Source organism: Melopsittacus undulatus, chromosome 9 (genome assembly GCF_012275295.1).
Source record: "Melopsittacus undulatus isolate bMelUnd1 chromosome 9, bMelUnd1.mat.Z, whole genome shotgun sequence".
Taxonomy (NCBI): Eukaryota; Metazoa; Chordata; class Aves; order Psittaciformes; family Psittaculidae; genus Melopsittacus; species Melopsittacus undulatus.
Window position 1 is genome coordinate 17616799 of NC_047535.1, and position 24566 is coordinate 17641364.

A 24566-nucleotide genomic window follows, 5' to 3' on the forward strand; every position below is an offset into this window, starting at 1 on the left:
TGTCTTTTCTTAGAATATGTATACCAGCAGTTGTCTGATTCTTTCCTTCTTAGCTCTCTTCTGCGAGATGCATGGAGAGGTGTTTTAATTTTTTGGTTTAGTTAACAACTCAAACCAGGCAAAAAAAAACCACCACCAAAAAAAACCTCCAACTCCTCCTTCATATAATGTGCTTCTTTAAGATTCTTAGGTGAAGCCATCAACTGTAATTCCTTTTAAAAGACATCTTGCTGACCCAAATAAATAATGTTACCTTGAGGCTATATTCCAGCCTGACTGGAATAAGACAGTGGGACCCTCTATTGCTGTAATAAAGACGTCCTCAGACCCAGGAAGAAACTCTCTTCATCTAAAAGGGTATTTGAAAATAGAAGTTGACCTGTTAGCCTCCTGTTTGTCTCAGTAAAGCATGTATTTCCAAAAGCAGGATCAGCTGTTCAGATGTTGAACTTCCTGGGTGTTGACCGTTTCCTTTCATCACTGGTTTGTCTTTCTTTCAAACCCATGCAGATGCATAACCTAGACCTGTGGAGTATTACTTCCATATAGCACTGATGCTCTTACAGAAAAAACAAAGAACACCAGAGGCAGGTTTTTGATAGCAGTGTTAACATGACTGCATCGAGACAAAAGTCTTAGTATTTTCTTTTTTTTTTTCAGTTTTCCTACTTGATCATTTACTGTAATGCACTTCTGTTCTCAGTTGCACAGTGTAAAAGCTACAGGTTGTAATACATAGCTGGGTTATTACTGAAACTGGAAGCCTGTCCTTGACTCATCAGTACAAAGTCATTCAAAGCCTGTTTGCTCCAGTCCCTTGGCACCCTCAGACTCCAAGGGGATCCCAGCTGGCCTAGCCTCTGCAGCAGACTTGCTGCCAGGCTGCTGGCACAGCTGGGCTTCCATCCCTGCAGGCTATTCCTTGCTGCTGTGGTGGCCTCTACAGGCAGGCCAGAAGAGTCTGGGAGTCTTGAAGCAATCACTGCAGTTATGGCTGGAACATGAGAGGACAATGAACAGAAAATAGTACTGACTGTGTGTGGAAGTGAAGCTATGTTATTCCTAATAAGTGCCTTGCCATATGAAATATTAAAATGATCATAACGTCTGTTGTGCTTCCACTTTCCTGTATGATGGGGGCCTTTGCTTTTGGAATTTCTTCTGCTTTCTTAAGCATAATGTAAGCTTCTGTACTACAGTTGATTTTTCACCCCAACACACGCTGTCCCTAGTCAAAAGACTCTGGATTCAAAGTTGTTTTTCTAATTTATTTGCATAATAAGCTATTTCCATCTTGCGTTAGGAGGATCCCTGGTGGCCTTAAAGCCTTTTGTATTGCATAACTTTCGGATTCTTTGGTGGTGATTGTAAAAACAGAATAAGAACAAAAAAATGTTATTTGACAATTAAATTATTAGAATGTCAAATCTAATAGTTTTCATTAATTTACAGAATCCAGAGTACAAACCTTCTGGTCCTATCAGATATATGGAAAATGAATTTTAAAGTCTAAGTTACTCTAGAAACAATGTTTATAGTGTAGAACAACATTCAGTGTTCACTAAATGGGTGATACTGGAAATTGGTGTCAGACTTAAAAAAAATCTCTGTTTTCAGAATATGCACAGTCAGTGAAAACTTTTTTGGGGTATTCCCATCTCCTGTACTACTTCATATAAAAGCTGTAATTTTAATAGACTTCCATAAAACAATAAAAAAGAAATGGATAGTTATGACTGAGATAAGCTCACATTTGATAGCATGATAAGATGAATTTGGATGGCTTCCAAGTCAAATAGATTTTCACAGCAATAGCGGTCCTTCAAAGTAGGCAAATAGTTGGGATCAGTCAGCAACAAGTGGAAAAGTTCTCTCTCTGCTTCCAGCACCTGACAAAGAACTGTTCACTTCATTTGTATATCATGAATTTTGACATACCTCATCAGTGGTGAGGATATTCACATTATCAGCTTTTGAAAGTTAGTTTGCATGTTTCAGTTAGGTTTTAGAAACTGAAGCTGCACATGAAGCTCAGGAAAGAGATTTGAGGTACTCACAATTGGAAGACTAATTTTTAAAGGTTAAGTGCTCCCTTTTTGATCACAGTGCTGTTAGTGGAGCTTTTGCATAATTGAAATGTGTTAGGAAATTCTGATCAGCCATTGGAATAAGGATGGAAACACAAAGCTGCTGATTATCTGGGCTGTCTATTGACAAAGGAAGGGAGCTTTGAAGAGTTGAGTTCCCATTAGCACAGCCTTGTTTTTAATTTCACCTCACTAAAATGTGTGGAGCATACCATAAAATAAGAGCAGACAGGACTGAGGAGATAGTGAAAAAATATTGAAGCATTTAGACATCTTAGAGAGAGGATCATATGGAAAAGTAATAAGGGCATGAAAAGAATAGCATGCTTTAAGAGAGAAAACATATCTCAAAAGGAAATATGATTAATGGACTAGGTTTTAGTACTGTTTATTACTGTTGACTTTCCAGTTCTCTGTTTTGGTGTTAGAGAAGACAAAACTGCAACTTTAGGTAGATGTACTGAGTGTTGTGATGCTTGCAACTGTTACCTTCACTTTCTATACAACTGGATTTTCATCGTGCATCAGCAAAACTTCTATGTCCACCCCTGTAAGATGTGGACTTTATATATGATTCTTAGGAGCAGAAAGAACAAACTACCTTTATCACCAGAATAGTGAAATAAGTAAAGCAAAGAGATATGTTAATAAAGAAATATGTTAATAAGGAAAAGGCTTCCCTAAAGTTCTTTTTGTAGAGCTTTAGGGAAGTTGGAAGAGGAATGAGAGGAGAGGTTTGCACTGAGGAAATAATCCAAAAATCATCACCTTCTCACATGGCTATAGCTCTGTGGTCTCTATATTCTGTTGCCAGCAGCTGATGTGAAAGTCTGCTGTGTTGCTTTGTACCCTGTATAGTGTCAGTTTGCATTTCTAGGCATGTGAGCAATGGAAAGGAAGAGTGTATCGTTTAATGTCAAAACAGAATTTCCTTTCTGAAAGTATTTCTTTTGCCCCCGGCTCACAGATGCTTTGACCAGGCAAATGTAGGTCACTCAGTTGGCAGGCCTACAATTAGCCTTTAAAGGGACAATTCTGTTATTTGCTTAACCAGTTTAAGCATCATTACTGCATATTCTGATGTAATTTCTATGACCTGTTCTAGTCAGGTCCAGCTGATAGAAGTGGACAAATGTGTGATTGCTGGACCTTCAGGTTCAAGAGGTATTATTTTCTCAAGTTCTGAGGCTTTATATTTGTGGTGTGGGTAATTGCTTAATATTTGGAATGAAACCCAGCTCAAGCACTTAGCTGCCCCTCCTTTCATTATTTCTGTAATAGAATGAAAATGTGATGCATTTCATTCCAAACCCAGTGTGGCTATAAAAGCTTACTGGGAGTTGGTGTGTGTGCAGAAGGAAGACACAGAGAGAAGGTTTTAATTCTCCTTTGAGAGTAAATATTCCAGAAAAATCCCAGAGCAGCATTAGTAATCGAAGAATTAATTTTGGTGGCACTTGGAGATTTAAAACCATATGAGAAAGGTGTTAATTTTCCTTCTGAAAAAAATTCCAAACAGGTTCTTTTAGCAATAAAGATCATGGGGAGGTATTTCCTGGCAAAATGAATAGCTAGCTGGGGTGATTGTGGCCTCAGATTGACTTTGTGCTGCCCCACCTCTCAAATAATTATTAATTCCTCTGATATGTTCTAGGTCTCACTTATTATTGCCTCATTAGTAAGGTTTTTTATTATTCTACTGTGAGCATAATTTGAAAGGTTTTACCAAAAATAAAATCTAGCATGCTACTCTAATTGTGAGCCACCTGAGAAGCTGTCTTAATTTTGCTGCTGGACATTTCAACCCTTCCAGAAGTGAATTGACTGAAGGAGAGGAGGGGAAGTGAGAATACTTCATCAGTCACACACAAGACAGTGCATTTTACCAGTGAGTTATTGTCTGGTCACTAAGGTGTAGGAACACAACAAAACTGCCATCATAGTTGTAATGTATGGGAGCCGATTTATGTAGGTACTTGAGCTGAAATTCTGCTGATCTAGTTGCTAACTGCATGGTCACATTATTCAGTCAGACCTTAAAGATGAAGCTAAGGGGAAAGACTTGCAGATGCCTGGGATCAAAGGTGTTATTAAACTCATAGGAAAAGAGGACTGCAGTATTTGGATTCAAATTCTGGAATCCTATCTCAGTGCTGAAAGTGACATAAATGATGTTATATAGCAGTTGCTGGGAGATCAGCAAAAGCCAGTATAGTAAGTTATTGTACTGGGCGTATTGCAGCTGTGCTGGACTGGGGTATTAGTGGTGATCTCTGAGAATGGAAAATTTTATTTAAGGTAGATCACATGTGTATCTCTTATGTTAATCCAATTAATTAAACCTGATTCCAAGAGGCAATTTACATAGACTTTATTCATTCTACTTTGTCAGAAGAAGCAAATTTTTTTGCCCCTAATGTAATATAACAATAAGAGAAGAATTACCCCTGTGATATAACCTGTGTTCCTACAGAAGGTGAACTTTTTAGGTATAGTTGTAATTTTTAAGTCAAATATGCTCGCAGTAGTTTTACTACTATTATGCACATATAATGCATGAGAAGTAGTGAACATCTACAGATCATGATGAGGTTACCAGTTACCAGACATGTAGACCAGACTAGTTAGTTCCCTTGTTTTAGTTACCTTGACTATGAAAACCAGTAAAATGAAGTGGATGCCTGCACCAATTTAGTTGTGATGGCATGTGCTGATGAGGTGTGAACAACATGCTATAATGCAGCACAAGTTTTCAAGGATGGCCCGATTTTCAATGTGTGATACACTCTCAGAAGGGGTTGTTTAACTGTTGTGACCAAACATTTGATGAAGATAACTGCTTGCTGCTTTATGGCTGTTTTCTTGGTCAGCGGGCAGACAGGCATGCATTTTCATAACATAAAACAGTGTCAGAGGGCTCCCTTCTTTCATTCATGTTCAAGTGATTTTCTCCAGATTGATTTAGAGCTGGTGAAAAGTGAGTACATGGAATTCAAAGCTTCACAGGGCTATGTTACAGTGCTGTTAGGTAATACATAGTGACTTTTGATATGAATCAACCTGACTGTTGAGAGCTCTTTTGAGCAGATGGACATATATTCCCAGAACCAGTAAATCATGATTTTTTTGTTAAAAATTATTGTTGTGAAAGAATCTGCTAAAATACAGTGAAGTATTAACTTCATAGCAGTTATGACCAGGATAAGTCAGTTTATTTTGGGACTTAAAAGAGAGTGAAAATGCATGGTGGACAGTCTTCTTGAAGTAAACCTTGTTAACTGTGTGCCTAAGAATATATAAAACATAAAAGAAAATTAAAAGCAAGATGAGGGCTGGAAAGTAAATGATTGAGTAAGACAATTATAGGCCAGTTAGAGTTTTAAAAATTATGAAGCAAGTGCCGGGAATTAAAAATATATATCTGAAATTATTTGAATGATACTATGGTGGGAGTAATAAAAATAATGAAATACATTAAAAATACATATACTTGTACCTATCCTGGTAACTAGAAACTTGTTTTTTGCATTTGAAGTGGAAGTTTTGTGTCTGCAAAGACTTCTTGGTCTCCCTTTATTTTCCTTTTCTTAATTACATTTTATATATTGGGGTGAAGTTTCAAAAATTTCATTGTTGTCAGGTATAGGTAATAAGCCACTTTCAGTTCTTCTGCAACAAAATCAAGGCTGTGTTAAATACGTGAACTGTGTGTAAATTAGTAGTGTTCTTTAAAAGCTGTCAATTACAGTAATGTAATGCTGCTAAATATTTTGCTATGCTCTAAAATATTAGGTTAAATCTTGGTAGACTTACCCACAGAAATAGATTTAGTGAGGTTAGGATGTATGTAATTGATTTAGAGAAAGAGGATTTGGACTGCTAACTTAAGCATGTGTATGGTCCTGTTAAAACCATGATGGGTAGTAGGACTTAAATTTAAGCTGAAGAGCTTTGATAAGGATCTAAGGGGAATGAGCTCCGAACTAAGTTTCTAGTGGGAATCAAAGAAATGTATTTTTAGAGCATTTCTTTTGATAGAAATGAATAACTGCAGTGCAAAAGCACAAATCAGTATAATTTAAAAGATATTTTGCATTGGTACTTAACCTGGAATATTGATTGGGAAATACACCTACAAATCATAATTGTACTCTTTCTTCTGTCTTTTCTCCCACTTTTGTCTTGCACTTAAAGCCTGTGTTTCTGTTGATAGAGCACTGCTAAAGTTAACTTGAGTAGATGCTAACTGTGTTGATAGGATAAAAATACAGCCAGCAACACTTCAAACATTAGGTTATAGGTAACTGCTTAACTCCCAAGTGAGAAGATGAGGCAAGAGCCTGAATAATGCTTGGGTCCTGGGCGCTTGGAGCAGCATCAGGCTCACTGATGAGTTTCCTTAGCGTATTAGAGAACTTCTCTGTTTATACCAGGACAGATTTCCTCAGATAAGCCTCTGAAGATTTTGAAAAAAAGCTTTGAACTCAAACTCTCACAAAACTAAAACTGAGTGCAAAGTGTTGGTTTTGCATATATCCAAATGCTCTGTGATGACAGGCTGTTGCCTCTCATTACAGTGATGGCTGTAGCTGGCCATAGAAGGAAGAAACAGATTTCCTCTGCTTGTGGGATAATTTCTGCCAATAGACAAGAGAAAATTTTGAAAGTAATATCATGAAGCCCACAATTCTGGTGCAGTTTTTCCTCCTCATCACTGGTGGAACTAGTGGCTGAAGGCTGTTACTTTGCCAGAACATTACATTACTCCTTGAGAAACAGTGTGAAAGGTTGTGAATGGAAAATGAAGGAAATTAGTGGTTTCCTTGAGTTCATTCTACGAAAACATTCCAGCAGTAGGAAAGCAAGTCTTCTGTGGTGTCATAAATGAGAGATTTTGCTAATGTTCAACCTTGCAGTTTTTTGTTTAAAAGAGAAGAAGCATTTTGATGGTTGGAGATAAGTTGAGTGAAATGCTGCAAAGCTCATGTAAAATACATTCTTCATTCTGTCTGCCATCAGAAGAGAAAGAGAGCGAGTTATACTTCAGCTGGAAGTGAGCCAGGGAGCCTCTGTTTAGAGAGGAGGAGAAGAGAAGTGATGGGAAGAGGGGAAAGATGAAAAAGATATGTTGGCTTTGTAAAGAGCAGTTAAGAGAACAGGTGGAGGCCCAGGAAATCTCTAATCTTACTTTTGTATGTTAAAGATGCTGCATATCCTTACTTCAAAGAGGATTTCTGTTCAATATAAATAACTAGTCCACCAGCTCTGAAAGTACTTCATTCTTAGTGAACCTCAAGAACACTTGAGGTTCAAAGCATTGTTCTTAGCATAAACTCTATGAGGCAGTGATAATGCATTTGTTTGCCATCCAAGGCACATGTATGCTTAAAAAAAGCTGCTATAATAAAATTCTTTTCTGTCACTCAAAAGGTGCTGTGAGGGGCCAGTTCTCTCTATTCTCCGCTGACTTAGCCTCAGCATGAGAGAAATTGTTAATAGACCAATAAGAATAATAGCTAAAAATAATTATTTTAAAATGTTTTCTACAAACCTCACATTAATAGAAAAAAACCTTCTTTTCATACTTGTCTGGGCAAATGCATTTTTTAACTCAAAAATATACTTGGGTTGGCTTATGTTTAAAGGGGCCCATCATATTTGTTATCAAAGTGCTAAACAGATTTGTCTAAGCAGTCAGGGAGGTGTGTGTGTTTGAGAGTTATGGCCAAAGAAAGAGGCAAAGAAGACTTTCCATGAGGCTTAATGTAACCATAGGCATGTCATTGTAAGGGTGCTGGAAACTTAGGCTACCAGAAATAGTACCTCATTTCTTAACCAATGGGGACTCCAGAACATTTCCAAGTTACAGATGTAGAAAAACAAGCCAAGCTGTAACAGGAACTGACAGTAAAGATGTTGTTATTCTTTTACTTCTTAGTCACTGCTCTACGTTTGTTGCAGTGGTCAACCAGTTTACAAGGAAAATTGCATCCCTGAAGTTTTTCTAATTTTTACAAATAATCTCATGAGGTCCCAGCAACTTTTGGTCACTTGCTGCCGTCAGTCATCAGCCCTTTCAAATATTAGTCATTCTATGTTTAAGACCATTTAATTACTTCTCCCAGGCAGAATTGTCTTATTTCAGATCACCATTTCTTGCATGTCATTCCATTCTTTTCAGTTCTGATTCTTGACCCTGAACTGGAGATTAATAGCCAGACATCAGTCTAATTTTTTACTTTTTGTGTGATCTCTCCTAGTTTGCCAGGCAGCAGTTCTTCCAGTGGGGATGATGCATCTAGGTGCTCCTCTCTGGAAGAGTCTAATTCATGTTGCTGCAAAGAATTTGGCATTCAGGAGACTGGGGCAGAGGCATATTCCTACCATTCCACTGGTCTGCACAAGGTTTATTCCTCAGTTATTAGCAGCTCTTTCTCCTGCTGATGAAAAATGCAAGCAACCTGACTGTAGATGATAAATTCAAAAAAGCTAGTTTCAGTAGACCTGCCACCCTCTGTCCACCCCTGCAATCACCACCACTTGCAATCTGTGCTCCCTGCAAAGAAGCAGTAACTTTCTCAGTGTTAGGAGTTGTTGCCAAGGTTTGTTATCTCAGGGACTTCAAATTTGGTGTGGTCAGGTTGGGAAGAACACAGCTGTCAATACAAATCATTAGAGACTGGAGCAAATAAGAATAAGGAGTTATATCTGTTTTGCAAAATGAATCAAATGTGAATAGAAATCTCAGGAAAATATTTTGTGTTTGTTAGTTTTGGTCTTGCACAGAAATGAAGAGTTATGCTAAAAATAAAAAATAGTGACAACATAGAGGGAATCAATATGTTTGTTCATTAAAAAAAACCAACAAAACAAAAAACCCAGACTAAAACCAAAACTCCCAAACCAACCAACTAGCAGAAAACCCCAGAATCCCCTACACAACACAAAGTTAGGTTTAGTCTCAACATTTCAAGTAATTCTTACTCATAATTTGTCTTTCATTCCTCTCCCGTCCATTTACAGGAAGCTTTTTCTCCTTCTGTAATGCTAAACCCTATTGTACTACTTTTCTCTATGGTAACTACCAAAAGCCTACCTCAACAGTAGGTCACAGTCACAGTTCAGATTAATGGGTATAAACAGCTCAAGAATGCTGGTTGCTTATCTGCCAGGGTAAATCAACACTCTTGTTCGCACATCCTTGAGCCGGGAAGATTGATTAAAAGTCCCACGTGGCCATAAAGCTAGAATGTTAAGTAAATGACTTCCAGGGTTCCCATGTAACAAGAGTCTTGGGAGAATATAAGACTTAAGAAGAAAACAAACACAAGAAAAAACAAACCCAAAGAAAAGTCTGTGATCTTATGTCTGACATTTGTAAGACTTCAGTTTCTAGACAATAAGTATGTGAATTTATAACCTCTGTTTTTCACTGCAGTTCAAGTGTATTTTATACATATTAAAACATATAAACAAGTTTTATGGTCAGAAAGAAAATTACTTCTTTTAATGATGTCTCCCTTCCTGAGCTACAAAGGTTCTAAAAACAGCTGTATTCACACATTGCTCTGAACTGGAAGAAAACTTTTGCCTACTTTTCTTCAAACTGCAGCAGTAGAAATTGAGGCCTGGTGCAAATATTGCTGTGAGCATGCAGAGAACAAAACTACCCTCCGCAGCGTACCAGCTGTTTGATAGTACTGATACGGGTTTAATACAGCCTAAAAGAAAGGAGTATATCTACTGGCCAAACAAGAGAAAATAAACTGTACCATAATAAGAATATTTCCCTGCATTTGTCATCTTTTCCAGAAGTATCTCAGTAATATTTTGATGTTTCTTATACTTTTTCCTTAAATATTTATTGATATTTCATAAATAACAAATGAAGCAGAATCACGGGAGGCATTATAAACAGATACAAAATGTTTAACAATCTTCACCATACCAAATTCAGATTTTCTTCTGCCATTACTCAAATCCATAGTAGGGTTTTCCTGCTGTTACGTATCTTAAGCTCCTCAGAAACATGGTTATTAATTTTTTTAGTATACAGCTTTGATTCTGTGAATTTCCATTTTAAAGGAGAGACCTAAGGGAACAACAACCACCTCCCTCCAAACTCCTACTTTATACCATACCTAGCCATTTGCCTTTGCTGGTTGACATGAAGTGACTTCCTAAGTGAATCCCAGCCAAAGGGGGCCCAGGATTTAGTTCAGTCAGTAGACTTCTTCATAGATTTCCAGAACACAAAGCAAGTGTCCAGCTTGTACATGTTTTCTGTAAAAAAGATAGAAATTTCTGTTGCCTTGCAGTGAGTAACTCTGGCAAATTACAATTAATGTAAATAACTGCTCCTTCACTTATTAATTCAGTAACTGTTTTCTCTCTCTTTCTCTGTTTTTAGAAGCAGAAATAGAAATCCTATTGGTCCAGGAAAGTATGGGTATGGAAAAGTGCCCTACATTTTACCTTTACAAACAGATACCGGTCAGCAGCCTCAGAAACTTCGGAGACAGCGACAGTCCTCTAGGAACCATGTGTTTCATCAGAGTTCAAGTCTCATGAACACTTACAGTCAGGGAGCTAGTCCTTCACTTCAACATGGGAATCTTTATCAAGAAGAAAGTGGGCCTCAGGCTGGACATCAAGCGCTGGGACCGTCAGTTTATCAGTCATCTTCGTTTCCTGTATCTCAAAGCCTGTTTCACAGCAGTGACTCAAATCATCATGGGTCCGCATCACACCAAGCAGTGCAGGGTCAGCCTCAGCCTCAAAGGGCTGCAGCAATTGTGTGCATTGGCACTTACAAGCAATATAAACTCTGCAACACCAATGTAAGTCTGGTTTTCCTATATTTAATTTGCTGGGCAGCTGTTGGTTTTCCCTAGTATGCTAAATGTTCACAGCGTCAAGAAGTAAAGCTGAACACTGTCTCTGATTAATGAATATTTTTTTAACTTATTTTAGTGTCTTGGGGAATACTGAAATAGATGCATGATATTATAGCTACCTAATACCATAACTTCAAGGCTTTTAAGCAGTCACTAGATCTACCAATACATAAAATTTTAATTAGATAAAAGGAGAAGTTGAGTCACAGACAGTTTTAATATTTTTACATGTAAGAAATGGAAAAATTGAGTTAGGGTATGCTATGTTAAGAAGATTCCCTACTTCTGAATCTCATAAGATATGGCTAACCTTTGGGGAGTGCTAGTCATGCCATTTAGAACTGGCACCTAGTAGCCCAGATCATACCAGAATCTTTCCATGGTGTTCTGTGTGTTCTGTAACAGATGCTATTATGCTATTTTTACCAGTATTCAGATTTACATGCTTTGATTTTGTCTTCCTAGTTTATTGGAGAGAAAATGTGTTCTGTGTTAATTTTTAAGTAAAACTTACTCTGTTATTACTTCATTCAAAATGTTTGGCTGGGTGTAGCTCTGTGCTCTCAAGCAGTCTCCCATTCTATGTGGGAGGTAGTGAGGTTTTGCAATTTTTATTCTGCTACAAGTCTCAGTTTCTGGCAGTGTCACTTTAGTATTTCCTAAAGTATCTATTCCTAATATTTGTGTCTTACACGGGCTACTAATCTAACTTAATGTTGCAAACTTAAAGAAGCTTGTGTTTGGATATTAGAAGCAGGATGGTCGAGTGGTCTCAATATGTTTAAACAACAGGCCATATTTTTTTGAATGGGTGCACATTTGATTCTTCTGCCTCTTGGAAATCCTGTTTTGTTTAGTGGAAGCATGCACAGTGGAGATGTAGCAACAGAACATACGATCAGGATAAAAAAACATGACCTAAACAAAGCAGATGAGTGCTTTTTCTGTCTCTCAGTGTAGCAGTTATTACATCTGCTTTATTTATGAATAAAGTCCATTGATTTGGAACTAGAGCAATTGATTGCAGAGCTCTAATGTCAGGAAACTTTTAGTGTGTTTGTCTGAAATGGAAAACATGAAAGGGCTAATTTGAGCCTCTGAGAATAGTCTCTGGTACAAATAGCTCTTTTGAAAAACACTGTTTTTTTGAAGGAAATGGGAAATGAACTTAGTACATGGGCATTAATTTGGAAAGTTTTCTGTGCTGAATTTGCTCACTGCAGTACACAAATATCCCAGTCTTTACTTCATCCCCTACTACATCAAGGCAAAAAGTTGGACAGTATTCTGCTTAATTTCAGGAATGTAACAAGATCCTTTCCAGGAAAGATCTCTTTTCAGAGGAAAAGGTGTGAGAGGTGAAGAAGTTAGAAATGAGCTAGAAGAAAGATGTAATCCCAGATAGCCAAGGTATGGAGAAGGAAGGGTTGTAGAGGAAATTTGTTGAAAATGACAAGTGGGCTGGAGAAAAGAGGACTCCGATTTTGTGAATTTGACAGTGGCAAGACATGCAGGTCAGTATGATTAGTGGTCTGGCCTTTGGCAGATTTGGTAGTAGGGGAACAGGAGTGAAAATAACTTCATGTCAATTTTAGAAACTTGTTTAAACAGAAGAGTTCTATAGATGAAGAGCAAAAATAAGTGAGCATGCTGTACTGTTGCTGCATTTTTGCTGTTGTTGCATGTTTAAATGCAGTTAGAAAGAAATAATTTATGTTAAATGAGACTTTTAATAACAGATTGAAATTGTGGATGATATAGCTTCTTCTAGGCATGGAGCTCTACATAGTGGTATTGTTATTCAGTAACATTTCTCTTTCCCTCTGAGAAGCTGTAATTGCTAGTCAAAGTTATTTTTCTCCATAGAATGTGTTAATTAATATAATTATAAAAAAGTTGCTGAGAACATTTTTAGTATAAAGGCCCAGACAAGAGCAAAACAAGGCCCATAGTGTTTCACTTGTTTGCTTGTTCTTCCTGATTAAATGCTTCTATATCTGGGCTTTAATTTAATTTATTGGCAATGACATGAACCAGTGATCTTGTCAGCATGCAGAGAACAATATCTTTTTCTTTCTTTTTCTTTCTTTTTTTTTTTTTATTTTTAATACTTCCTGGTTCATACCAAAAATGAAATCTCACTTATTGAACGGGAAGTATTGTGTTAATGGTTATCCATGTGTTGGTCACTCCCTCTACATTTTCTCCTTCAGGCAGTTAATTAATAACAAATTAAGTCAATCTGCCTTGGTCCATTAGGTCATTTCCTCATTATTGTGCATTTATTGTTTTTTCATTAATAGCTGAACTCATTTTACATGACTGACAGCTTGGTTTGTAAAAGTTTAACTTGTGGGGTTTGGTTAGGGAGAACCTCAAAGTGCTTGTATTTCTTCAAGTGTTTTTGCAGGTCGTTAAACCTATTTTCTTATTGTACAAGTGGCTTCTCCTCTTCAGCACCTTGCATATAGGCTTTGTATGCATTCACATCAGAATATACAGCTGCCTGTCACCTCCTTCAACAGGGAATAGGGAGCAAACGTCTGTCCTTTACACACAAACAGTACTGTCAGATCTAACTGAAACCATAAGCTAAGATTCTTCAAATGTAATCTGTTCCTCCAAGATAGGGGAGTGATGAGTAAATCTTCCGTACTTCCCTCAGCATTACAGGAGGGAGAATTATACAGGGGTGTGGGTGAAGTAGAATTTGAATGCAAACTTGTTTGGGTCGTTTGTTACCAGAAAAAAGGAAGCAACTCAAATGGAACATTTGTTTACTGAGCACTTTTATTAACTGTCTCGCGCATTGCCAAGTCACCAGCTCTTTGTGAGAATATATTTATAAATTAACTTCAGGCTCCAGGTTGCTTGGGCAGTGTACACAGGCAATAGATAGAATCAGAAAACAGTGATTACTTTTGCTTTCTTACCCTGACTCTTAAGCTATGCATATTATTACTCTAGTAGTACAGCTATGGAAAATCCAGCTTTTGGTTCTGAATACAAGTTCTTAACTTGGATTTATGTTCCTGTGTGTAGAGCGCTTGCAAATGGCATCTTTGCATGGAATGCGAAGTATCTGAAAAGCAGTTTTGGAAATGGAAAGAGGTTTTACTGTTGAAGGGATGAAGTGAAGTAAAAGGCTCAGGGCCAATCCTCAGATCTACCGTGATGGGGTAAATTAATATATTTAATTTCCTAGGGAATAGTAATGATGCTAATGATACTAATTTTGACTGGTGTATATTAACACTTTCCCACTGAAAGACTTTTTTGTAAGCAGAACCCTAACTAAATAGAATTAAAGTGTTCTGCAGGAATATGTCAAGTCCATTAAAGACTGCTTTGCTTTTCTGTCACCTAAGCATATGGGTAGGCCTTGGCAGGCTCCCTTGGCACTTGTGATCTCAGGATGTTTCACCAGCTTGCTGGTATTCTGACCAGGCATTTTTGAAAGTTTTCTACACTACAGAAAATGAAACATTTTCAATGTTTCAAGTTTTAACAAAGGTAGAAGTGGAAATGTTTAATTTTGTATGGAACAGAAACTGCAATTGCCAGACAGGTCTTTGCAGAAGTGATACGGGGCCTGTGAGGATGTCTTCATATACTGAGGTGAAGACAAACAGAAGACCACGTGTTTTTAAGAGTGCTTTTTCTTTTCTTTTTTAAACTGAAAAGCCCTTTCTTATTCCCAAAGAGCTACTGTGTGGTTTATTTATTTTCATTTTGGTATTTGTATAGAGTAGGTGTTTGACAGAAGTGGTAAAGCAGGGTTATGATGACATATCTTTTCCTGAGGAAATTTAACTTTGTGAGGAATTTTCCCTGCAAACACTGTGGGATTGTATGTACGTTTGGTAGCTTGTAGTTCTGTGGGTGTATAGGAAACTTATTAAAAGCTTACGTTACTTTGGGCTGTGCTGTTCTTTCTTTGGCTATTTTGATATTTGAAGCAGAATTGTGTAAATATTAATTCAGAATGTGTTGCCACTAATGGGGTCTTAACTCACCAGGCAGAGGCACAGAGATAGTGCTTGTAAAATATCCTACATAGTTCTGTCAGTTGCCCCTTGTATTAAAAAGGACCACATAGAGGCATCTTTGATTAAGTTCTTGAACCACAGTTTTCTCCTCTGCATCTCTGCACCGTGGCTTTATGACATCCTCTTCAACAACTGAGAAGACTGTGTTAGAAAATGTTTTGCATTATGATGTTCCTGTTAGAACTTAATTGTGAGAAACTGTCTGCCTTAAATCATTAGGAAAAATGTGTTGGGATAACTTTAGAACCTCTCTCAAATAGTTTATTCCACAAGTATGCCAGTAACAGAACACTAAGTTAGCTGTTTTACGTGATTTATTACTAGGTTAATTACTAACCTCATATATGTTCAATAAAGCCAGAATCACACAACTCAGAAAAATTTGATGTCTAGAGGCTTATGATTTTTAATTGAAAATTCAATTGCTTTGCTCAATAAATCTAAGTTACTTTAATTTAGCATCTAGGAGTCCAAAAGTCATGATTTAATGCCCTGTTATGCAAAGAACTATAGAAAGAGACTAAAAGGATAGGTACAGGTAAAAATTTTGTAATGTATACTCACTACAGTCATAACCTGTATTCTCCAGGTCAGGAGAAATGACCCCTGGGATCTGTCACAGAAATTGAGATTTTTGTCTTTCTCCAAAGACAAATTATGAAGGTATAAATAAAATGTAGTGGAGACTTGGATAAACACCTTAAGGCAATAAACCAGAAATATTCCCCAGGAAGATAAAGTTTGAGAGTGTGTATCAGTAATAAAAATCTACAAAAAGTGCAAGGGCATTATCCAAAAGGCACAGGAAGAAACTTTCATGTTCAGTTTACACATAGAAGAATTAAATTTTTTAAGGCAAGAAATGCCAACCTCACCATAACGAGTCAATGAACTATCTTAACTCTGCCTTGGGGCATGCAGAACAAACTTTTTTATGACTGAGGCATTTTGGGACATGCTTCTAGTTTGAGTTCTGATCTTTAATGAACTGCACCAACCCTCTCAGCCACTGAAATGTTATGAAAGAAGAAGTGGGATTCACACCATCAATTTGGAAAATCTGTAGTGAGGGCCCATGCTGACTGCAATTATGTTTACTCCATAGAGAACAATAGTGCTTTTGAAGCAGTGCCATACATAACTTCACAGTAAATATGAGATATCTCAAGCCATTTTGAGTATAACTCAGGACAATGGACCATGGTTAGTGTCATACAAAAAATCGCTTCTCTTGTAAAATTGTCTGAATAACATTGTGATGTTCAGCCTAAGTTTTCAAATCCTTTTTGAATTAGGAGCAATTCATGCCATTGCTCCTAAGTATCATAGTCAATTCTCTTATCAGTTCTTGCTGTTTATATGTGACAGACAGTTACCATTTTTTAGCATAGGAGTTAGTCAATTTGTATACATTTAGCAGCATTAATATGTTTGAGGCTTAGCTTGAGCATTCTGATAGCTAAATTTTCCAGAGGCTTTGTCAACTTCCCAATATGTATTTTCTTGATTTTTAATGTACAGAAGTATTTCCAAAGGTATGGTTAGCAGTAGTGCTTCAGAACGTACAACACTGCAGGAAGCATTGTGATGCATTTTTCTTCTCTAAGGTTTTTTCTTTAGTTCTGAGCCTGTTAAAGAGTGAAGCTGGAGAAGTGCATGTACTGGTTGAAGTTAATTTGTGAACAAAGAACAGCTGAAAATTCAGACCCTTGTTTATGCATAACAATAGCATGATATAAAATGTTAATAATTCTTCTAAGTGCCTCAAAATCAGAACCAAAATGTCTGTCAGTTGCCTAAAACATTTGTTTCCTAACTTCCCAGAGAACTGTGAATGGTAGGCTTCACACAGCAATTGGAATTGTCTGAGAAGTTACCATTCTTATTCTTATAGGAAGTGAAAAGCCTGTGTCATGGGGAAGAGGAAAGAGGGAAAAGATCCAGTTATCCAATCACTTCATCAGTTCTGAATAGCAGCATTAGCACTCAAAATACTGCGGAGTGGGTTGGAAACCTCATTTGGGTGCTTGTTGAAATGCAGTTGTTTTTGTTGTTCCACACTGAACCATGACTGATCAGGGTGATCTAGATGCGTGGCCTGGTTGTTGTTCAGACATAACCTCTGTGCCAGGCTTTGAAGAAGGAATGGATCAGGGAAACTTGGGACTTCAGACTTGCAGTCAGACAGTTGCATTCCTGGCATATTGTAGATTTGCTTAATAGGGTAATGTAAGTTTGAGTACTTGTAATTTATCAATATAGACAAGTGTTGTGGGAGATATTTAAAGGCATTCCAGCTTGTCTTTGGTTTTTTTTGTCAATTCTGAGCATAATTATTCAACACCCCTATAATGAACAAAAAATATGCATTTTATCCATGTTAATTTAATCGCATCCAGGTTTTTGATGCAGAGGAAGCTGCAATTGTCTAAAACTTGGATCAGGGGAAATCCCTTAATTTACAATTTTTTTAAACATTGTACTTATGAACATTTGTTTACCATTCTCGTTGATTGTGTAGAAAACACCTGCTGTCAGATGTTCATCAAGTGTGCTTTGTGTTTGTCCAGAATAAACACCTTTGCATGCAGCATATTACTCACATAGAGACATGTAAGTGTAATTAATAAAGCAGAGCTTCTTTCTAGTGATAGGTTGCTAAGGCTGTTTATCCTCAGACTCTTGACTTTTCTTTCTGGAAAAGCCAATCCTGTATTTTTTGTATCTGTCACTGCAGTGTTGGAGAGGCAATGGATGGTAGGGGGAAGAAGCCACTGAAACATCCCCTGCTCTTTGCTGCAAACTATCCTTGGGTTTTGGCTTCACATTCAGTAACTTTCCAGCCAAACAATGTACTGTTTCCTTTTCTGTATTTCTGTTTGCATTATCATTTGTTAAAGATAGCAAGCATATTAATTATCTTGACGGCTGTTTTTAGACCTCACTTTGGGTCACTTTTTGATGACGATATTTTGCGATGGTGCGTAGTTTCAGTTTGAGCAGCAAAGTGCTGTTAAAAGGACTAACATGAAAAAGTCAAACCTGCAAAGATTTAGAGCTTTCAGCACTAGAGGATTGTCAGCAATCCTATGGTAAATCTTGTCTGTTAAGAAAAATTGTTTAATTACCTTATAATTTATTATTTTACCCCAGGGAGCCTACATAGACCCACAGTTATTAGTAATACGCTACTCAGTGTTGTTATTATTCAGCCTTTGGCTTCCTGCCTTAAAATGCTCCTTGCAGAAGATGAGATTCTCTAGGACTAGTCATTGATACTATTACTACAGTGTTTGATTTAACATTCACAAAGCTGCTGTGTGACAGCAAGATCTAATCTCTATTATAAGAAAGGGAGCTGAGATATGGAAGAATGTGGTTTAAAAAAAGCATTCAATGATTTAATGCTTCATGTTGAGTAATTGAGATTAGATTTTTTTTTCCCTATGTTCATTATCTATTGATTACTTAACAATGTCAAAGCAAAATTTGCATTGGCCAAAACTCTAATTATGATTTCACAGCTCAGCTGGAAATCAAATTTGGAAGTTTTCAGTCAGACCCGAGTGGAAAGCACATAGTTCACAAACTGAGAAAGGACTGGATTAAGTAAATTGCGCTTTATGTGACATTTTCCACTCAAACTAGTAGAGTAGCTAGTTCCACAGATTGCAGACTGTCTTTCATGTTCCTTGTTCTCTATGTCCATTGCACACTTACTAGCTGCTATAGTCACTAAGACAGATTATGTAAATAACTCTTCTAACTAAACATTCTTGATTATCCCCAGAGTAAGTCCATTCTGTGCACTGAATGAGTTGCAGATCATATGGAAAAAATAGCATGTAATTATATAGTTGAGATTGGACCTTGCAGGAAAAGAAATAACCAAATTATATAGTAATTGTATGGACAATCCCTTCTAAGTTGAGGTTAAACATTCTTTTAATGTCCTCTGACTTACTGTGTGTAACTTCATAGTTTTAAAACAAAAACAAAAAGCCTTCAAAACCAGAATACCATCATGCGATCCATCACTGTTCACAGGACTCACCAGACCACTGCAGTTGAGCTAATGGTAGAAGGCATTTGCCCTGTACTGCTCTACAGGGTAATGAAATGCCTTGCCATGGTGCTCAAAGGTTTTTCTCACAGCTGTTTCTGCCGTTCTCCCAAATACAGCCACTCTCTGCTTCTTCCCTCTGGCAGAAGTGGTCACACTATATTTTCTTGCTCTGTCTCGCTTCTTACTCTGTTAGTACCTTGTTTAATATTTTCCATCTCCCCATTTTTCTTAGGTTCCCCAGCTTCTCTCCAGTTTCATTTTTCTTCTCAGTACCTTCTTCAGCTGGCTTGATCATCCAGTCTGATGTCTTCAATACCAGTCCTAAGTCCTAAGGTTTTCCAAAGTATTCCATGCATTTTAGGTACAGGCATTTGCATTAGGCCTCTTCCTTGCTTTGTCCATGCTGCCTGCAACAGGCTGAAGGGGCTGTTAAGCGCAAAGAGTTGCTTTCATTTCCAGTGCCTGCCCCTGATACAGACCTCAGGAGCCACATACCTATAGTTGCTGGAAAACTTCTCAGCCTCTTTTAGCCTCGGATGTGGAATACACTTCTTGTAAACAGATTGTTCCAGCAGTTTAGCTGTGGAACTTTAGCAAGTTTTGAGTGAGCGTGTACAGAGTATGATTATCAGCATTTTTTCAGAACCTTGTGGCCTGGCTTTATTTGGGTAGATTTCCATATAAAGGCAGAGGATGCATTCTTGACACAAACCCACTTTCTTGGCTGACTTCATTTTGCTCATTAAATAAAACAGGCACTTCTATTTTGAAAAAAAAAAAATCAAATCAGAATCTTTGAAGCATGGGAAAAAATAAAGCATTTCCCCCTCTTGTCTCCCTTCAGACTCCTTCTTGGGATGAAAAACTTCAGTCAAAAAAATGAGACTAAGACAGATACCAGGAGTGGAAAGCTTTAGTTTGAACAGTTGCAGTTTGACAATGGACAGTGCTACCAGCTGTAGCTCTATCGAAGCATTGTAAAATATGGTAAATGTATCTGCTAGTTAAAGGTGCCTTTTTTTTTTAAGTTGTATGACCTGGGAAGAAAGACTATCTTGCAGAAACGGTGCATGTTATGTCGGAACCTCATTTTTGCTGGAAACAAGAGCTCTAAAAATATGAGTAATGCTGTGATTTCTGCTACATTTGGCTCATGCAAACTCAGTTATTTTTAAGTTGCTTTAATGATGATCTGTAATTGTTCACTTTTTGTGGAAAATGAATTGTTCCACATTGTAGGTAGGAGGGTTTTATCTGTTTGCATTATTTATTTATTTTTTTAATCAAAAAAGAACAAAATGCATTCTCTCAATGGACTTAACAGAATTCACCCTAAATGTAGTAGCTTCTGTGTCTCACATAGCAGTGCGTAAACATTTCTGTTGCCTGCAACAGAAGGCTTGTCAGGTGACAGGTTGTCAGAATAGAAATCTTTCTCTAAGAATATTGTGATTAATGCTGTAATAAGAATTTTTAGAAAGTGGAATATTATGGTAATACAAATCAAAGTTTCCTAAGCTTTCAGTCCTTCTGCTAGAATCATTCAGGTAGTCCTTCCTCCTACACAAAGGCCAGTCATTTAAATGGAATGCATGCAATTGATTTTCCATTTAAATTGATGAGGCTTTCATACAGAAAATTCGTAAAGGGTTATTTCCTTGTACTGATGCAGCTGATAGAATAAAAGAGTATAGTGACACCTACGTGACATAAAGACTGCACCCCAGAAAGAAAGGCTGCTGCAAGAACATTGTTTTTAAAAAATCAAATACTGCTGGAAACACTAAAGTAGAAATTTTATTGCATTGACATAATATTCTACAAGCTACAAGGACTAGATATATCATCTTTGCTTGAAGTCTGTTGATTTCACTAGAGTTACCTCAAGTATGAGTTTGTGTCAGGGTTTTTCAAAGCTGATATTGGCGGGTCCTTTCAAAAAGAGTTTTGGAGTGGCTGATTTTTCTAGTATAAAGCATGATACTTATATATGAAAATATCATTAGTACATAAACTGTACATTTTCTGAGGAATACTATTAAAACATGCTCTATTTTTCAGATATAGTTGAACAATGTAGACAGATGAGACACTGAATCTGCAGTGAGGCTGAAAGCTTCCATGTTAAGGCATTCTTCAGACTTTGAGCCAGGTTGTGTCAAATGGAAATAACTTTTCATTGATTTTACATTAAATGAGGCAATAGTGTGCAGTTTAAGCACCTTGAGCATTATGTAGTGTTTCTAAAAATAGATATTTGAATGAAGGGATTCTTGTATTTTGTGGATTTTTTAATATTTACATAGAAAAATGATACCACTGCTGAGACTGAGAACAGCTGTTGTACAAAGTAGTTATGATTTCTGTTGCAAATGCCAAGCTTTTGATGCTTGAGTGGGATCATGTAAAGAACTTTCTGTGGCACTTCAGTCTCAATACTGAAGTACTGCTTTGCTCAGGGAACTGGGCACTAAAAGAAATTTGTGACAGTAAAATAGTAACTACATTTTGAAAAAAAGGCTTTGGAATGGGTCAACCGTCATCTGGTATTTTGCTGGATCAAAAAGAAGGCTAGCAACAGTCAACGGGCTAGATCATTGGCAGGTGTGAATTGACATAGCTCTGACTCCCATAACACACTTGCATATCGCTTTACACCAGATGATTGTCTGTTCCAGAAAAGTCTGTTTTTGGTATCTGTCTTCCATATTCTAATTTTTCAACTTAGATTTTTTAGAAACCAGTTATTGTTTCTCAGATTTTTTTGTTGTTTGATTATTTGGTTTGGTTTCTTTGGAATAGCATTTGTAAAATCTTAGCAATAAACAGAAATGGATGATTTCTTTGACACATTTTTGGTACTACTGAGGAACTGTTAATTTTCCTAGCTTAGTTTTTTGGTGAGCCCCTCCTAAGCTTACAGTGCCAAACCTTTCCAGTCATGCGCATGAGATCAGTGTAGATGCTTTGTGTGGGATGGGTGAGTGGCTAACATTTTATTTAACAAAACCAAAACGGACGTGAATCTTTTGAAAGTTGTTGAAAATCTTAAATAAAATAAGGTATTTCAATCCAATCACAAGGGTCTGTCAGTGAGAATTTAAAAAAAGCCACAAATCTGTAAAGTTAAGCAGAAATACTTTTTCCATCTGTTGGGTTGATCTTTCTTCCCCATTATCAGACATACGGTGTTTTCATTTGTAAAGTGTTATGGAAGGGAAAGTAGCAGATGCACTTGCCGTGGTATGCATTAATACCTATTTGTTTGATATATTGCAAAGTCAATAAAGGTTAGGTTTGGGTAACACTTTAAAGACTTTTCTGGTTAAATTCAGAGGACTTTCTTAGTGCGAAGTTAAAATCATTAATTGAAAAAAGGATTCTTAAGTTCCAGATTGAAATGATAGCAGTTCTCTTACCCATGGCAGAGGTAGCCAGCAAGTACCTCAGGGAAGGCAAGCACCCTACTGTACAGCTCTGCCATGGACCATTTTCCTTTTTCCAAACACAATTTTATTCCTAGCTGAATGGGCATGATGGAAATAGAATGATTTTGTATTGTGCACACCTCTAAGTCTTTTCCATCTATGACAGGCAGTTCCTTGAAAGCAGTGAGGGTAAAAAGAAAGGCTGCAACCCTGTATTGCTTGCTCCCTTAGACTCAGCATTGTTCAGAATCTCTGGTTAGTAATGAGAGTTAGTAGTTTATGGCGATTATCATAACTAACCTTAATCTCCATTGCAACAGACATGTAGGTGTAAATTCATAGCTTCAGGCAGTGCTGACATTTCAGCAATACATGTGCTCATTCCCCATAAACTTGTCCAGATACCAGTCCATTCACAGATGTTAATTTTTATTCCATTTTCAAGCCAGACATTTATAGTGTACTGTCTGTGGTCATGGACTGTAACTAGAGCTGGCTAGTGCTAGTTTAATGCAAAGCTGCCCTTCACATTATTTTTAACATGTAGTATCTTAAAGTTTCTTGCATGATTTTGTTTTTCAGAAACACCAATTCCATTTGAATAAAACCCCTCCCTGATAGTTTGTGCCATGGGTATATAGACACATTCAATGGATCTTATTTCTTTCTGTAGCAGGCAGACTATTATCTTCATGTTTTGTTGCTGTTTTTAAAAGTTAGAACTATTAGGGGTATAAAAGCGTCTCCAGTAGTTTAAATTCTGGAGGCGTTTCAGCTAGACAAAAGTAAGTTGCTTTGATTCTAAGCAACACTGATAGGGGTGTGTGTGTGTGGTTCTTGGCAAAATTCGAATGACTCAAGATTCTGCTTTTAGATGTGGACACAGAATTTCCATAGGCTTCAGGAGGAACAAGGCACTTCAGAGCAGAAGTTTCCTGCAGACATGGAGGATTGTTGCATAAAGAATTGGAATGTATATAGTCTGCATATTGAAAGGACTTGCTGCTTTTAAGAGTATGTTCTGAAAATGAAAGAAGAATTTTCAGATTACTGTTTCAGAAACAAGTATTTTAATTGATTTTCTTTGGAGATGTGTTTATCATTTGGAATGTCGGAGGATTAATATGATTAGATAGAACCACTGAAGGAAATGAAAACTGGAGTACAACTGGTACAACTTGGACTTAATTTAATATATAGTATTGTACATACAGAAAATATGAATTGTGAATTATGCCAGAGTCTGGAGAATCCAGAATGACTATAAGGCCTATCTGGTAACTGTAGGTCATAAAAATGAAACAGTGCCAAAAATCTTAGTCAATGTTTTAATTGCTTTTAGAGGTGGTTTCAGGATTGAAATGTCCCATATATTTATTTCCAGAAGTGCATTATCTCAGTGCAGCTTTAAAACAGCTTTGCTAATGTCAGGCTTGCATCCAGTGTGAGTGCACGTTTGCTGCCAGACTGATAATTTTCTGGTGCTTTGCCAACACTTCATTAATTAACCAAGGTGTTGAAGATTGGTTAAAACCCTGTGCTTTTCAAATGTTTCCCAAGACCTAAAAAGCAAGTAGGGTGATTTCTTTGTCATACAGTCTTAGTTGTACTAGCAGCTCATTTTAAGAGTGTTGTAATGGTACATGGCAAAGAGAAGTACTCTATATTGTCCTCAGAATATTTTCCTACCTGTGTGTCTCAGATGAAACTGAGGCTTAAAGCAAGCTACTATTTCAGAAGAACAAAGATTCTAACAGCTGCAGACAGATGCATTTCAAGAATTTGACCAAAGGTCCAAAACCACAAAAGGATATTTCTAAAATGTTTTGTCATAAGCACTGCATGCCTCATCAACACAGTGCTGTGCTGCTGCTGTAAATTTCACGTTCTGAAAGTACAGGAAGAAAAGTGGGCCAGGCTGGTATACACCATCAGCTCCATGTAGTGTTGCAACTCATTGAAACAGCTGCATCAAAATGCAGCAGTGGAAGCTCTGAAAGCATCTTATCTGGTGAGAAAATGTCCATCACTTTGGAGGT

The 24566-nt window shown here is 37.2% G+C and overlaps 1 protein-coding gene across 1 annotated transcript in view; it reads left to right on the forward strand.

Annotated features, from left to right (window-relative positions):
• Nucleotides 1-24566, forward strand: part of THSD4 (thrombospondin type 1 domain containing 4) — a 252659-nt gene that overhangs the window by 17295 nt on the left and 210798 nt on the right. The window contains exon 4 of the mRNA XM_005145668.3: nt 10498-10927. Within this exon, the coding sequence (XP_005145725.2) occupies nt 10498-10927 (430 nt within the window). The remainder of the gene's footprint in view (nt 1-10497; nt 10928-24566) is intronic.